A 13721-nucleotide genomic window follows, 5' to 3' on the forward strand; every position below is an offset into this window, starting at 1 on the left:
CTGGACTTCTGAAATGCAGGACAAGCTGTCTGCTTCCCCGGAGTTAGAGCTCAGCTCCAGGAAGCGATTTCTAGGTCAGTCATGAAGGCTGTATTATCTGAGATCCCCAGGGTCTCTCTCCCTGCTCACCAGCTTCTGTGACCAAGTCAGATGCAGCCTAAATTTAAAAGCAGGCTGCCCCAGATAGGAAGCCCTTTGGGGAACCAGTAGCCACAACTGGAGAACACCATGTCAACCCTTTAAACTCCATCTAGGTTCTCATCATGGCAATAAAACATTCCCGTCTGAATTCTCTTTGCCTGTTGTTGTTCAGTTGCTGAGTTGTGTCTGACTCTTCGCGGCCCCAGGGACTGCAGCATGCCAGGCTCCTCTGTCCTCTGCTTTCTCCCAGAGTTTGCTCAGATTCTTGTCCACTGAGTTGGTGATGCCATCTAAACCATCTCATTGTCTCCACATCTACGTCTTTGTCTGCACGTTTCTACTAATCATGCTATGCGATTCAAGAGCATCATGCATCTCTCTGCTTTCCAAGTTTATAGACACCGGTGGATAAAAGGGAGTCCTGATCACAGCCCTTGAACAGAACCAGCTGTGCTGCTAGCAATGGTACTCACCTACATTTGTGATGTAGAGTGGAAGCCAGAAAAGGAACGTGTAGCTGACCAGTTTCGCAAACAGCAGACACAGAGAGAACTCTATCACGCCCTGAAAGAGAGGGAAGGACAGAAGACAGACCTTGGCGCATGACGCCATAGCAATGGAGCGATGTTCTGAGAGTGAGGATTTGCGAGCAGCTTTTGGCAGGGAGGAGCTCTCTGCAGGAGGCCCCTTTTGTCTTGTCACTTTAGCAAAGCTATAACGTGGTGTTGTTGGCGTTGTTCAGTCCTAAGTCATGTCCAACTCGTTGGACGGTAAACTGCCAGGCTTCCCTGTCCTTCACTATCTCCCAGAGTTTGTTCAAACTCATGTCCATCATGTCGGTGATGCCATCCAACCATCTTATCTTCTGCCACCCACTTCTCCTGCTCTCAACCTTCCCCAGCATCAGAATCTTTTCCAATGAGTCTGCTCTTAGCATCAGGTGGCCAAAGGATTGGAGCTTCAGCTTCAGCATCAGTCCTTCCAGTGAGTATTCAGGCCTGATTTCCTTTAGGGTGGACTGGTCCTTGCAGTCCAAGGGACTCTCAAGAGTCTTCTCCAACACCACAATTCAAAAGCATCAATTCTTTGGCGCGCAGACTTCTTTACGGTCCAACTCTCACATCCACACATGACTACCAGGAAAACCATAGCTTTGACTATATGGACCTTTGTCAGCAAAGCAATGCGTCAGCTTTTTTAACACGCTGTCTAAGTTTGTCATAGCTTTTCTTCCAAGGAGCAAGCGTCTTTTAATTTCATGGCTGCAGTCACTGTCCACTACATTTTAACTGAACTTAAACCAGTCACTCGCATACTCTATTCATTTCTGGCCGAGGCCAGATCTTTCAAATCTTTTAGCTCACACAATACTTTGCCTAACTGGTCAGTTCTTTCCTAGATCAAAGAAATAAAAATGAAGAATAAGTAATTAACAGATGACCAGATCTCCTCCTCGGCTTCCCCTTCAGTACTCTCACGAGCAACCTGTGTGAACAATACAGCATCTGGAGGAAGATCACAAAGAGCCGACAAGCCTGCAGGCAGTGGGGGTGATGATGGCCCTGATCCTTCATCTCAGTGATGAACCGAGATTACTCTTTTTCTCTTTAAGAACTTTTGTGGCCTCCTCGGAGTTGGTTTTGGGGACACAAGTCCTCCTCCCTGATTGCTGGCTACTCTGGTTAAAGCAACTTTCCTTTCTATCAGCATTTGCTTCTTAAGTGTTGAGTTCAAGCAGCGAGCAGCTGGACCTGAGTTCAGTGATACCCAGAAGAGAAATGTAGATTCTGATGAGGAAACTGAGGTTTGGGGTCTCGTGGCTACTGAGAAATGCTTATATGTTCCATTTTGTGACTACGTTTAGAAAGAGGTGGCCCTTGTGAGATAGTAAGTCCAGGTATCGCTTGGGAAATGAGCGTGAGAAATCGGGTAAACACTAAGGAACCGACTGCTCGGTTGCCGACACCTCGGTTGCTTCTCCCAGGCTATCACAGTGCATAGCTATGCACGCCCTTCAAATCCAAGCAGAGGACACAGTATGCAATTCATGTCAGTGCTCTGGAAGTTAAACAACGTTTTCACAGTCACACCCAGTATGGGCGGTGTGTATAATGCTTACCAAGTGCGTGGCATTGTGCCTGTTGTGTAGTTAATGATCTCATTTGATCCCGAGAACAGCACTAACTAGTTATACAGCCACTGAGCCTGCACTACAGGTGAGGAAACAGAGGCCTAGAGCGGTTACCACCTGTGCCGGGCGTAACCAGCCCGCCCAGGGCAGGCCAGGCCAGGGCTCTGAAGCCTGTTCTTGCCTCCACCCAACTCCTATTTATGGTGGGCACTTAACTCTAGCAGCTGTATTTGACCCAGCTACACAATGAAGGGGCAGCAGAAAAGCTACTACTTGTTATTAACAAATTTAAAAAATAACTGTTATTTGGAACTAGCATCTCCTGCAGGCCAAACCCCCATATATCTTTGTTAGGGACCCTGGAAAGTCCAGGCTGGACCTTCAGTGGTCTCTTCTGGCAGGAGAGCAGCTCCTGGGCCCTCGGCAGCCCAGTTTTATCTGGGAGCTGGCAGAACTCTCTGTTTAAAGCAGCAGTTCTGAGTTTCTTCACTGGGTGCCAGGATGCTGAGGTTCTGGGTGCACTGTTAGGTTTCTGGCTCAGCATAGTTGCTATGGAGCCTCTGGGTTCCCTCTTCCAATTGTCCCCGAGGCCAGAATGAGGGAAGTGCCCCTGCCTGCATCTGTTCCCCTGAACAGGCACCCAAGGGCAGGAGCCAGGTGTTCTAGAGTGTGGCCCCCAGCGGCCAGTGTGCTCTCCCCCTCCTCCTGTCTCTGCTCTTGGCTCCCTGCCTTTGTCCCCCTCCACAGCTCCACGTCAGAGGAACACAGTTGCTCCCAGGCCTTTGCACAGCTCCCAGCATGCTCTGCTCTGGCAGCTCATGGTCTTCACATCCATAATATACATATATAATATATTTTATAACTATTAATAGGTGAACAAAACACTGCAGCCTTATTCAGCCCTGAGCTGATCTGCTTGCAATTCTGGTTCATGCTATGGATTTCTATGAGCTTCCCAGGTGGCTCAGTGGTATAGAACCTGCCTGCCAATGCAGGAGGCACAGTTTCGATCCCTGAGTCAGGAAGATTCCGCTGGAGGAGGAAATAGCAACCCACTCCAGTATGCTTGCTGGAGAATCCCATGGACAGAGGAGCATGGCGGGCTACATTCCATGGGGTCACAAAGAGTTGAACAAAACAGCCATAAGGACAGCACTTGGATTTCTAATGTGTAGATAATATGATCATGGACTTCTCCTTTTAAACTTATCAACAGCCCAGTGTCTGTTCACAGCATTATGTGTAATTTGTAGTAAACAGACACTGTTCACTGTTCACAAATGCCCCCTTTCAAGAGGGTCGTGTACTCACGGGAATCTTCAGGGCCCCTGTGAAGCTGATGGCTGCCATGCCGCCCCCGCCGTCTGCCGGGAGGACGACCACGTGGTTCTGGTGGCCCGAGTGTTTCCCATCCGACAGCAGTAGACGCTGCATCTCTGGGTCCTGGAGACGAACCCCGCAGAAAAAGAGAAAGGAAAAGAAGAAGACGTGTTATCAGGCAGTCGACTTGGGAGGTGGGTATGCCTTGGACAACATCCTCACATGGCCACTGTTTTTATGGCCATCAGCATCCACGTGGTTTTGGGAAACATTAATCAAAGACATGCAGAATCTTTGACTCAACTCTAGGACTCTATTTGTGAAAAATACTTTTCGATGTGGAAAAATACTTATATGATAAAATTAATGTCACACCATTATTGAGAAAAATTGCTAAAGAACAGCCACATAACCAACATATTCTGCAGTTGTAAAAAAAAAGGTTGTGAGATTTGAAGACATGAGAAAGTGCTTATGATACATTAAGCAATAAAACATCATTCAAAAGCATTTTCATTATGATCTCATTGAATGTTTAAATATAAACCTATTTAAGTAGGTTAACTATTGGATTTATTTATAGGGAAAAAGAAGCTAAATTCTAAACTGACAATGGTTATCACTCAGTGGTAGAATTATGTGTGAAAGTGAAAGTTGCTCAGTCATGTCTGACTCTTTGCGAGCCCATGGACTCTACAGTCCATGGAATTCTCCAGGCCAGAATACTGGGGTGGGTGGCCTTTCCCTTCTCCAGGGGATCTTCCCAACCCAGGTCTCCTGCATTGTAGGCGGATTGTTTACTGAGCTACAAGGGAAGCCCAAGAGTACTGGAGTGGGTAGCCTATCCCTTCTCCAGAGGATCTTCCTGACCCAGGAATCAAACTGGGGTGTCCTGCATTACAGGCAGATTCTTTACCAACTGAGCTATCAGGGAAGCCCCAGAATTATATGTAATTTGTATGAAATGTCAGTTAATTTTCTACACAATCCTGTATTTTTTAAGGAGTTCACAAAGGACGTACATAATCACAAACAATATTATTTTAAACTTCATAAACTAATTCCAATATTTCATAAATTTTGATTCTGGACATCCCTAAAGTTTATCATCATTAAAGCAGAGAACAGTGGTCCCCAACTCAGGGTGGGACATCAAGTCAGAGCAAGGATGATTGAAAAATTTCCTTCATAAAGGCACTATGAAGGTCGAAGACTTAAAAAGAGATGTTTCTATGTATTCCAGACTTTCCACAAAATCAAACAGGTTTTATTGATTTATCTCACCCACTCCAGTATTCTTGCCTGGAGAATTCTGTGGACAAAGGAGCCTGCCAGGCTACAGTCCATTGGGGCACAAAGACTGAGTGATTATCACTCACTCACACTATACTGTGCAAGCAGGATTCAAAATGCAGTTAAATTGAAAAAAAAAAAAAAGAAAATGACAAAGCATTGCCACATCTCTTTCTTGATATCAGAATTCTCTTCTAGTGAAGAACAGAGATTTGGGAAACAGAGTGGCAGGCTGCAGCAGGGGCAGCCCCTCGGGCACTGAGCACCCAGCACCGCCCTCTTGGCTGCGTCGCTGAGAAGCCTGGTTCCCGCCATGCATGGCTCGGACATCGAGAGCTGGCCTCTGGTGAGCATGGCCACAGTGAACCGTGTGCTCTGATGCTCCAGGATGTAGACGACAAGCCCCGGCTTGGAACCAGAGCATCCTCCTGAAGACAATGCCACAGAGGTATATGAACACAGAGACCCTCTATTTGAGTTTGGAGATAAACTTCTCTCGGGAGAATTACACGGCTGTCCTGTGTGTGTGTTAAGTGTTACTTCAGTCAGTTGACACCCAATGGACCATAGCCCACCAGGCTCCTCTGTCCTTGGGGTTCTCCAGGCAAGAGTACTGGAGTGGGTTGCCATTCCCTCCTCCAGGGATCTTCCCAACCCAGGGGTTCAACCAGCATCTCTTACATCTCCTGCATTAGCAGGTGGGTTCTTTACCACTAGCACCAGCTGTCCTGTGTAGGAAACGAAATCAATTGTTCTCAACCCTGGCATCTCCTAGGCACTCTGAGAGACTCCCAGGCTGTACCCTAGACCCAATATAGCAATCTTGGGAGCAGGCCCCCAGAGAGCCGTTTGTGTCATTAGGCTGAGAACCGCAGGATAGACTGTTTTTAACCACTAAATGTTTTGACAGGTGAACCATGAAATGCAGCCAGATAACGAGAAAATCACTTCAGATGGTGACTGCAGCCATGAAATTAAAAGATGCTTTAGATAGCATATTGAAAAACAGAGACACTACTTTGCCAACAAAGGTCCGTCTAGACAAGGCTATGGTTTTTCCTGTGGTCATGTATGGATGTGAGAGTTGGACTGTGAAGAAGGCTGAGCGCTGAAGAATTGATGCTTTTGAACTGTGGTGTTGGAGAAGACTCTTGAGAGTCCCTTGGACTGCAAGGAGATCCAACCAGTCCATTCTAAAGGAGATCAGCCCTGGGTGTTCTTTGGAAGGAATGATGCTAAAGCTGAAACTCCAGTACTTTGGCCACCTCAGGCAAAGAGTTGACTCGTTGGAAAAGACTCTGATGCTGGGAGAGATTGGGGGCAGGAGGAAAAGGGGATGACAGAGGATGAGATGGCTGGATGGCATCACTGACTCGATGGACGTGAGTCTGAGTGAACTCCGGGAGTTGGTGATGGACAGGGAGGCCTGGCGTGCTGCGATTCATGGGGTTGCAAAGAGTCGGACATGAGTGAGCAACTGAACTGAACTGAACTGAACGAGAAAAAAGGAAGAGAAAAAACTGCTCAACCAGGAGGGTAGTAATCACAGGTCCAGCAGAGAAACCCACCTGGTCACAGCCCAGGGCTGGCACTGGTCCTTCCTTGTTTAGAACACTGGCTACAGTATTCTGTATACTGGGTTCAAAGCCCCAGTCCAGCCTCTCTGCCCTAAGCTGTGAGGAGCCCCTCAGGCCGGTCGGGAAGCCCTGTTTTCATTTAAGACAACCTCCTGCCCACACCTGCTCATCCTCTATGCACAACCTGGGGGAGTGAGGAGGGGGTGATTCCAGCCTCCCAGGTCCCGTATTTTGCAGCGTCTGGACGAGGGATCAGTGAGGTCATGGTGGGGGAGGGGGGTCCCAAAGCGAACCAGGAGAGCAAAGCTGCCTCCTTCCGGGAACCAACAGAGACCCGCTGGGGGAACTAGGTACAGAAAGTGGTGTGCCTGGAGCCCCCAGGGCATCTCCTGGGACAGAGAGCCCTCAGTGGGCTGGGGGCTTGTTCAGCCGAGGATCCACACTCTGAGGTTGACACATTCATAGAGCAAAAGGGCTCCGTGTGATGAAAGCAAACACACGCGGGAGTTTGCATGAGTGACCCAGCCTCAGCCTGTGCTGGCCCCACGTGGAGCTGTTGGATGGAGTAACCTTTATTTCTGTTTTTATTAAAGAATTTCTTATTGGAGTATAAATGCTTTACAATGTTGTGCTAGTTTCTTCTGTATAACAAAGTGAATCAGTTGTATGTATATGTATATATATCCCTTCCCACTTGGACCTCCTTCCCACCCCACCCCCAATCCCATCGATCTCGGGCATTAACCTTTAGCATCTAAACACCCGCTCAGCACCCTTTAAGTGGTTGCTGAGCCACACCCATCAGAAAGACCCTCAGAGGTGTAGGAGAGAGTTGGGCTGGGAGTTTGGGGTGAGCAGATGGAACTTGGAATATACAGAATGGATAAACAAGGTCCTACCATAGAGCACAGGGAATTATATCCAATATCCTGTGATAAACCATAATGGAAAAGAATATGAAAAAGAATGTGTTAATATACGTGTGTATAACTGAGTCACTTTGCTGTACAGCAGGCAATTAACGCAACATTGTAATTCAACTATACTTCAATAAAAATACAATTTAAAAAGATAAAAAACAGAAAGTGGAAAGAATTATTAAACAAAAGACCCTTAGAGAAGCCAAAGATGACAAAAAAGACACATAGCTATAAGGAAGACAAATGTCAACCATCCCCAACATGACATCATGAAAACCCACAAAGCTGGATGCAGGTCACCACATGGGAAGTGATCCCAGAGCCTCTTTCTCTGTTCCTGTCCTCGCCCTACTCCCTTCTTTATGATTTTTTTTCCCATGAAGTCATTAAGAACCATGCCTGGGGCAGGAAAGGATTAAGCAGTCCCAGCTGAAAAGCCATCGTGGTCAGGGGCCTGGGTGAGGCTCAGCTCTGAGCTGGTCACTCTGTGAAAGGGGACAGCAGGGTGTGCTGTCAAACCTGTGACTCATCCTGCCTGCTGACCTGAGGGCCACCTAGTGCGTGAGCCCTTCCTACGACAGAAGGGAGGGGACCAGGCCTGATTAGTGCACCGGGGCCAGCTGAAAGGAGATGCCCTTCCACCGCCGCCGACGCCTGCCTGGTTATGTGCACATCAAGGTCGGCCTGAAACAGCACCTACTGGGGCCTCGGAATATGTCAGTGTCTCTTAGGTGACATGTTGGTACATAGACGTTTGTAGAAGAAAAAGGAAGAGGAAGTCCCATCTAGAAGACAAGGCTAGCTTTCCTGGCCAGTAACTACATTAGAGGGGCTTCCCAGGTGGCTCTAGTGGTAAAGAATCTGCCCGCCAATGCAAAAGATGCAGGTTTGATCCCTGTGGTCAAGACTGGGCACTTTCACTGAAGTTGTCTGGGCTCATTCTCTGGTTGGGGAACTAAGAGTCCCCTGAGCCACAAGGCATGGTCAAAAGAAATACATAAAATAAAAAATAAACATACCAGGGCTTCCTTGGTGACTCAGTAGTAAATAATCTGCCTGACAATACAGGAGACACAGGTTCAATCCCTGGTCTGGGAAGATCCCAGGCTGCAGAGCAACTAAGTCCTTTAACCACAACCCGGTGCTCTAGAGCTTGGGAACTGCAACTGCTGAAACCCTCATGCCCTAGAGCCCATTTCTGCAATAAGAGAAGCCACCACAGTGAGAAGCCCTTGAGCTGCAACTAAAGAGTAGGCCCCACTCTCTGCAACTAGAGAAGGCCCACAAGCAGTGAAGACCAGAACAGTCATAAATAAATAAAATTATCAAAAAAAAAAAAAAAGACATATCAATTAAAGGGGCTTCCCTGGTGGCTCAGATGGTAAAGAATCTTGCTGCAATGCAGGAGAGCCAAGTTCAATCCTCCTGGGATCCAGGAAGATCCCCTGGAGGAGGGCATGGAAACCCACTCCAGTATTCTTGCTTGGAGAATCCCATAGACAGAGGAGCCTGATGGGCTACCGTCCGTGGAGTCGTAAAGAGTCAGACACAACTGAGCACACACACAGACACACACACAAAACTACATCAGAACACAGGGCCTGGCTCGCACCTTTAGAAAAGGGTAAGTCTTTGGAACAAATGGAGAGGAATTAGAGCCATCTGGACACTGATTAAGACCCGATGCTTTATACCAGTATTTCTGTTCCCCCCAAATGTGTATGTTGAACTCCTGTCTCTAACATGATGGAATTAGGAGGTGGGGCCTCCTGGAGGTGATTAGGCCACAAAGGTGGAGCTGGGTGAGGAGGTTAGTGCCCATATAGGAAGAGACAGCAGAGAGCTGGCTTCCCTCCCTGCTCCACCATGTGAGGGTTCCTGGGGAAGGGAGCTGCCCACCAGCTGGGAAGCAGGCTCTCTCCAGATGTCGGATCTGCTGGAGCCTCGATCTGGGACTTCCCAGCCTCCAGAAACACACGTTTAAAATGCGAGAAATAAATGCTTATTGTTTTAGTCACCCAGTCTATGATATTTTTGTTACATCAGCCCAATCTGAGATACCTGATTTTGATGGAAACTCAGAAATGAGTAGAGATTTGAAAGCATTTCAGTTGAATTTCACTAAAATCCAAGAACCAAACTGTATGAGACACTATTTTTCCTTTTTCCATTATTTCAACCACCTGAAATAGTTCCCTTGGACAATAAAGAAAAAAAGTGTAGGAGTCTGTTTAGAACACTTATCCTTTAAGCTAACTGACTTGAAAGGAAAATACCATACACTTTCAAGGATTATAACCAAATATAAAGTGGCCCTGCAGCGGGGTGTGCTCAGCCAGGCAGAAGCGATGCAAGGCATTTCTTGGGAGCACAGCCCTCCCTTGGTACCCGGGATCTGTAGGGGATTGGTATCAGGATTCCCCTTAGAGACTCAAATCCCTCGCATTCGATGGCTAAGAACAGTCGGCCCCCATATGGGCAGGTTTCACAGACCCCTGGATACGGAGGGCTGACTGCATCCTAAGAGGAGAGGTTCAGGTGAGGCCCAGGCCAGGGAAGAGCCCTGGATTGCATCTAACCTCTTCATTTCTGAGGGGAACCTGGCAGGGAGCTCAGCCCATCTGTGCCTCAACTTCTTCTGTATAATGGACAGGCAGTGAAGGGGCTGGAAGCTGACTTTCTACGTTGTCTCCGGGTTCCCCTCTTATTCCCAGCCCACCTTATGCTCTCCCCACCTGAAACCCCCTTGGGTCAGTATGTGCACACTCAGCCCTCACCTCCTAGACACCTCTGCCCAAGGCCACTGGCTCAGGGAAGCTCCCAAGACCAGGCCTGAACTAGCGCCTGCTCAGTCCTCTCTGGGCAGCTCTGTCTGGTTGGTTTCTCTCTGTACCCCACGTCTGCCCTCTTTCCCCCAGGATGTGAGATCCACAGGGGTGACAGGATTTTGGGTGAGGGGATGATGCCCCTGGCACAGTCTCACCTGGAGAGGGGCTGCAACCCCAAATGCTGCAGATGGCTGTCCAATGAATGAATCACTCACAAATTCGAGTCACAAACTTAAAGTAAGCACAGCCCACCATCCAAACAAAATGAACAAAAATGTGAACTGAAGAAATACAACACCCTGGGTGTCTGCAACAGGTGTCACTGAGGCAGGACCCCAACTGCCTGCCTGCGGAACTCACCAGAGGCTTGCTCCTCTCCTCAGCTGGGACTGGCTTCTGCGGCCAGAACCTGTGTGCACCATTCTCGTAGCCTCTCGGATGCTGAGGGAAGAAAGTTAATTAGAGCAATTACTGAATCAACGACCAGAAATGACAGCTACGCTCACTGCAGCAAGGATACTGTCTTCATGAAAATGCTACCAAGGAAAAATAAGGCAAATGTTTAAAACAAAACAAAGCTGCTCAGTTTATTCTCAAGACTCCAGACCCTCAGAATAACAGAGGGTAAAAGTGAAATCCTTTCCTGAAGAGTCATCCAAGACTGAAGAACATTGCTGTTGTTCAATCGCAAATTCACGTCCAACTCTTTGCGACCCCATGGACTGCAGCACACCAGGCTCCTCTGTCCATAGGATTACCCAGGCAAGAATACTGGAGTGGGTTGCCATTTCCTTCTCCAGGGGATCTTCCTGGCGAGGGAATGGATCCACGTTTCCTGCATTGGCAGGTCAATTCTTTACCACTGCACCACTTGGGAAGCCCCTAATCAGCTATACTCCAACTGTTGTTGTTCAATCACTCAGTCTTTTTTTTTTTTTTTGCATTGATTGATTTTATTTTTAAACTTTACATAATTGTATTAGTTTTGCCAAATATCAAAATGAATCCACCACAGGTATACATGTGTTCCCCATTCTGAACCCTCCTCCCTCCTCCCTCCCCATACCATCCCTCTGGGTCGTCCCAGTGCACTAGCCCCAAGCATCCAGTATCGTGCATCGAACCTGGACTGGCAACTCGTTTCTTACATGATATTTTACATGTTTCAATGTCATTCTCCCAAATCTTCCCACCCTCTCCCTCTCCCACAGAGTCCATAAGACTGATCTATACATCGGTGTCTCTTTTGCTGTCTCGTACACAGGGTTATTGTTAGCATCTTTCTAAATTCCATATATATGCGTTAGTATACTGTATTGATGTTTTTCCTTCTGGCTTACTTCACTCTGTATAATAGGCTCCAGTTTCATCCACCTCATTAGAACTGATTCAAATGTATTCTAATGGCTGAGTAATACTCCATTGTGTATATGTACCACAGCTTTCTTATCCATTCATCTGCTGATGGACATCTAGGTTGCTTCCATGTCCTGGCTATTATAAACAGTGCTGCGATGAACATTGGGGTACACGTGTCTCTTTCCCTTCTGGTTTCCTCGGTGTGTATGCCTAGCAGTGGGATTGCTGGATCATAAGGCAGTTCTATTTCCAGTTTTTTAAGGAATCTCCACACTGTTCTCCATAGTGGCTGTACTAGTTTGCATTCCCACCAACAGTGTAAGAGGGTTCCCTTTTCTCCACACCCTCTCCAGCATTTATTATTTGTAGACTTTTGGATCGCAGCCATTCTGACTGGTGTGAAATGGTACCTCATAGTGGTTTTGATTTGCATTTCTCTGATAATGAGTGATGTTGAGCATCTTTTCATGTGTTTGTTAGCCCTCTGTATGTCTTCTTTGGAGAAATGTCTCTTTAGTTCTTTGGCCCATTTTTTGATTGGGTCATTTATTTTTCTGGAGTTGAGCTGTAGGAGTTGCTTGTATATTTTTGAGATTAGTTGTTTGTCAGTTGCTTCATTTGCTATTATTTTCTCCCATTCTGAAGGCTGTCTTTTCACCTTGCTAATAGTTTCCTTTGATGTGCAGAAGCTTTTAAGGTTAATTAGGTCCCATTTGTTTATTTTTGCTTTTATTTCCAATATTCTGGGAGGTGGGTCATAGAGGATCCTGCTGTGATGTATGTCAGAGAGTCAATCACTCAGTCTTGTCCGACTCTTTGCAGCCCCACAGACTGCAGCACACCAGGCTCCTCTGTCCTTCACTATCTCCCAGAGTCTGTTCAAATTCATGTCCATTGAGTTGGTGATGCCATCCAACCATCTCACCCTCTGCTGCTCCCTTCTCCTTTTGCCCTCAGTCTTTCCCAGCATCACGATCTTTTCCAATGAGCTGGCTCTTCACATCAGGTGGCCAAAGTATTGGAGCTTCAGCATCAGTCTTTCCAATGAATATTCAGGGTTGATTTCCTTTAGGATTGACCAGTTTGATCTCCTTGCAGTCCAAGCGACTCTCAAGAGTCTTCTGAAGCATCATAATTTGAAAACATCAGTTCTTTGGCTCTCAGCCTTCTTTATGGTCCAGTTCTCACATCCATACACGACTACTGGAAAAACCATAGCTTTGATTATTCGGACCTTTGTCGGCAAAGTGACAAGACTGAAGAATAAAAAAACGTAAAGATGCTGGTTAAGGCAACTAAACTTTTATGAATGGCTTTCACATTTTTAAGACTGAAAGGCCTTCAGAAATAATATAGGCCAATGTTTTTCTCTAACAAGTGAAAAGAAAGAGACCTTCTTACACCAGCAGATTCAGAAGGAAGAAAACACCCTCCACATAGGCTTGTCGGACAAGATACAGCTCAGCCACTGGAATTATGGTGTGTATGTGTGTGTGTGCACGCACGCGCATGTGTATTGGTGTGTGTGTGTACAGTAAATATGTTTTAATTTCTCTTGGTTCCCAGGTGGCATGAGTGGTAAAGAATCCACCTGCAATGCAGGAGACCTAGGTTCTATCCCTGGATTGGGAAGATCCTCTGAAGGAGAGTGTGGCAACCCACTCCAGTATTCTTGCCTGGAAAATTCCACAGACAGAGGAGCCTGGTGGGCTACAGTTCATGGGGTCACAACTGGGCGCACACGCACCACACTGCACTGAATTTCTTTCAGATGCACCCAGGAGTGAAATTGCTGGGTCATCTGGTAACTCCACGCTTAACGTTTTGAGGAACTGCCGGACTGTTTTCCAAAGTGGTTGCACCATTTTAATATCCTCACCAGCAGTGTATGAGTGTTCCAATCTGCTATTATCTTCTTGATTCCAGCCAGTGCAGTGAGTATGAAGTGGTATCTCATTATGGTTTGGATTACATTTCCCTGATGACTCATGACATTAAACAGCTTTTCATGTGTTTATTGGCTATTTACTTATCTGCTTTGGAGAAACACCTCTTCAGATTCTTTTAACCCCTTTAAACTAGGTTGTCTTTCTATTACTGAGTTCTAAGTGTTCTTTATATAGTTCAGTTCAGTTCAGTCACTCAGTCGTGT

At 46.9% G+C, this 13721-nt stretch overlaps 1 protein-coding gene across 11 annotated transcripts in view; it reads right to left on the reverse strand.

The window, feature by feature from the left end:
• SLC37A1 (solute carrier family 37 member 1) overlaps positions 1-13721 on the reverse strand; it is a 102072-nt gene that overhangs the window by 18123 nt on the left and 70228 nt on the right. For 10 of the 11 annotated variants that reach the window (XR_015141404.1, XR_015141297.1, XM_086337978.1 and 7 more), the window contains 3 exons: positions 10571-10651; positions 3584-3715; positions 615-705 (listed from right to left, as the gene is read on the reverse strand). Coding sequence is in view for 9 of the 11 variants with exons in the window: in XM_086337978.1 (XP_086194104.1) it covers positions 615-705; positions 3584-3715; positions 10571-10651 (304 nt within the window). In the remaining 2 variants the exon portion in view is untranslated. Of the gene's footprint in view, positions 1-614; positions 706-3583; positions 3716-10570; positions 10652-12618; positions 12826-13721 lie in introns of those variants that run through there. The other variant, XM_086338281.1, reaches the window with a different exon arrangement.

Source organism: Bos grunniens, chromosome 1, assembly GCF_055505025.1.
Source record: "Bos grunniens cultivar Pamir isolate PY7600 chromosome 1, Bosgru_T2T1.0, whole genome shotgun sequence".
In the NCBI taxonomy this organism is placed as follows: domain Eukaryota; kingdom Metazoa; phylum Chordata; class Mammalia; order Artiodactyla; family Bovidae; genus Bos; species Bos grunniens.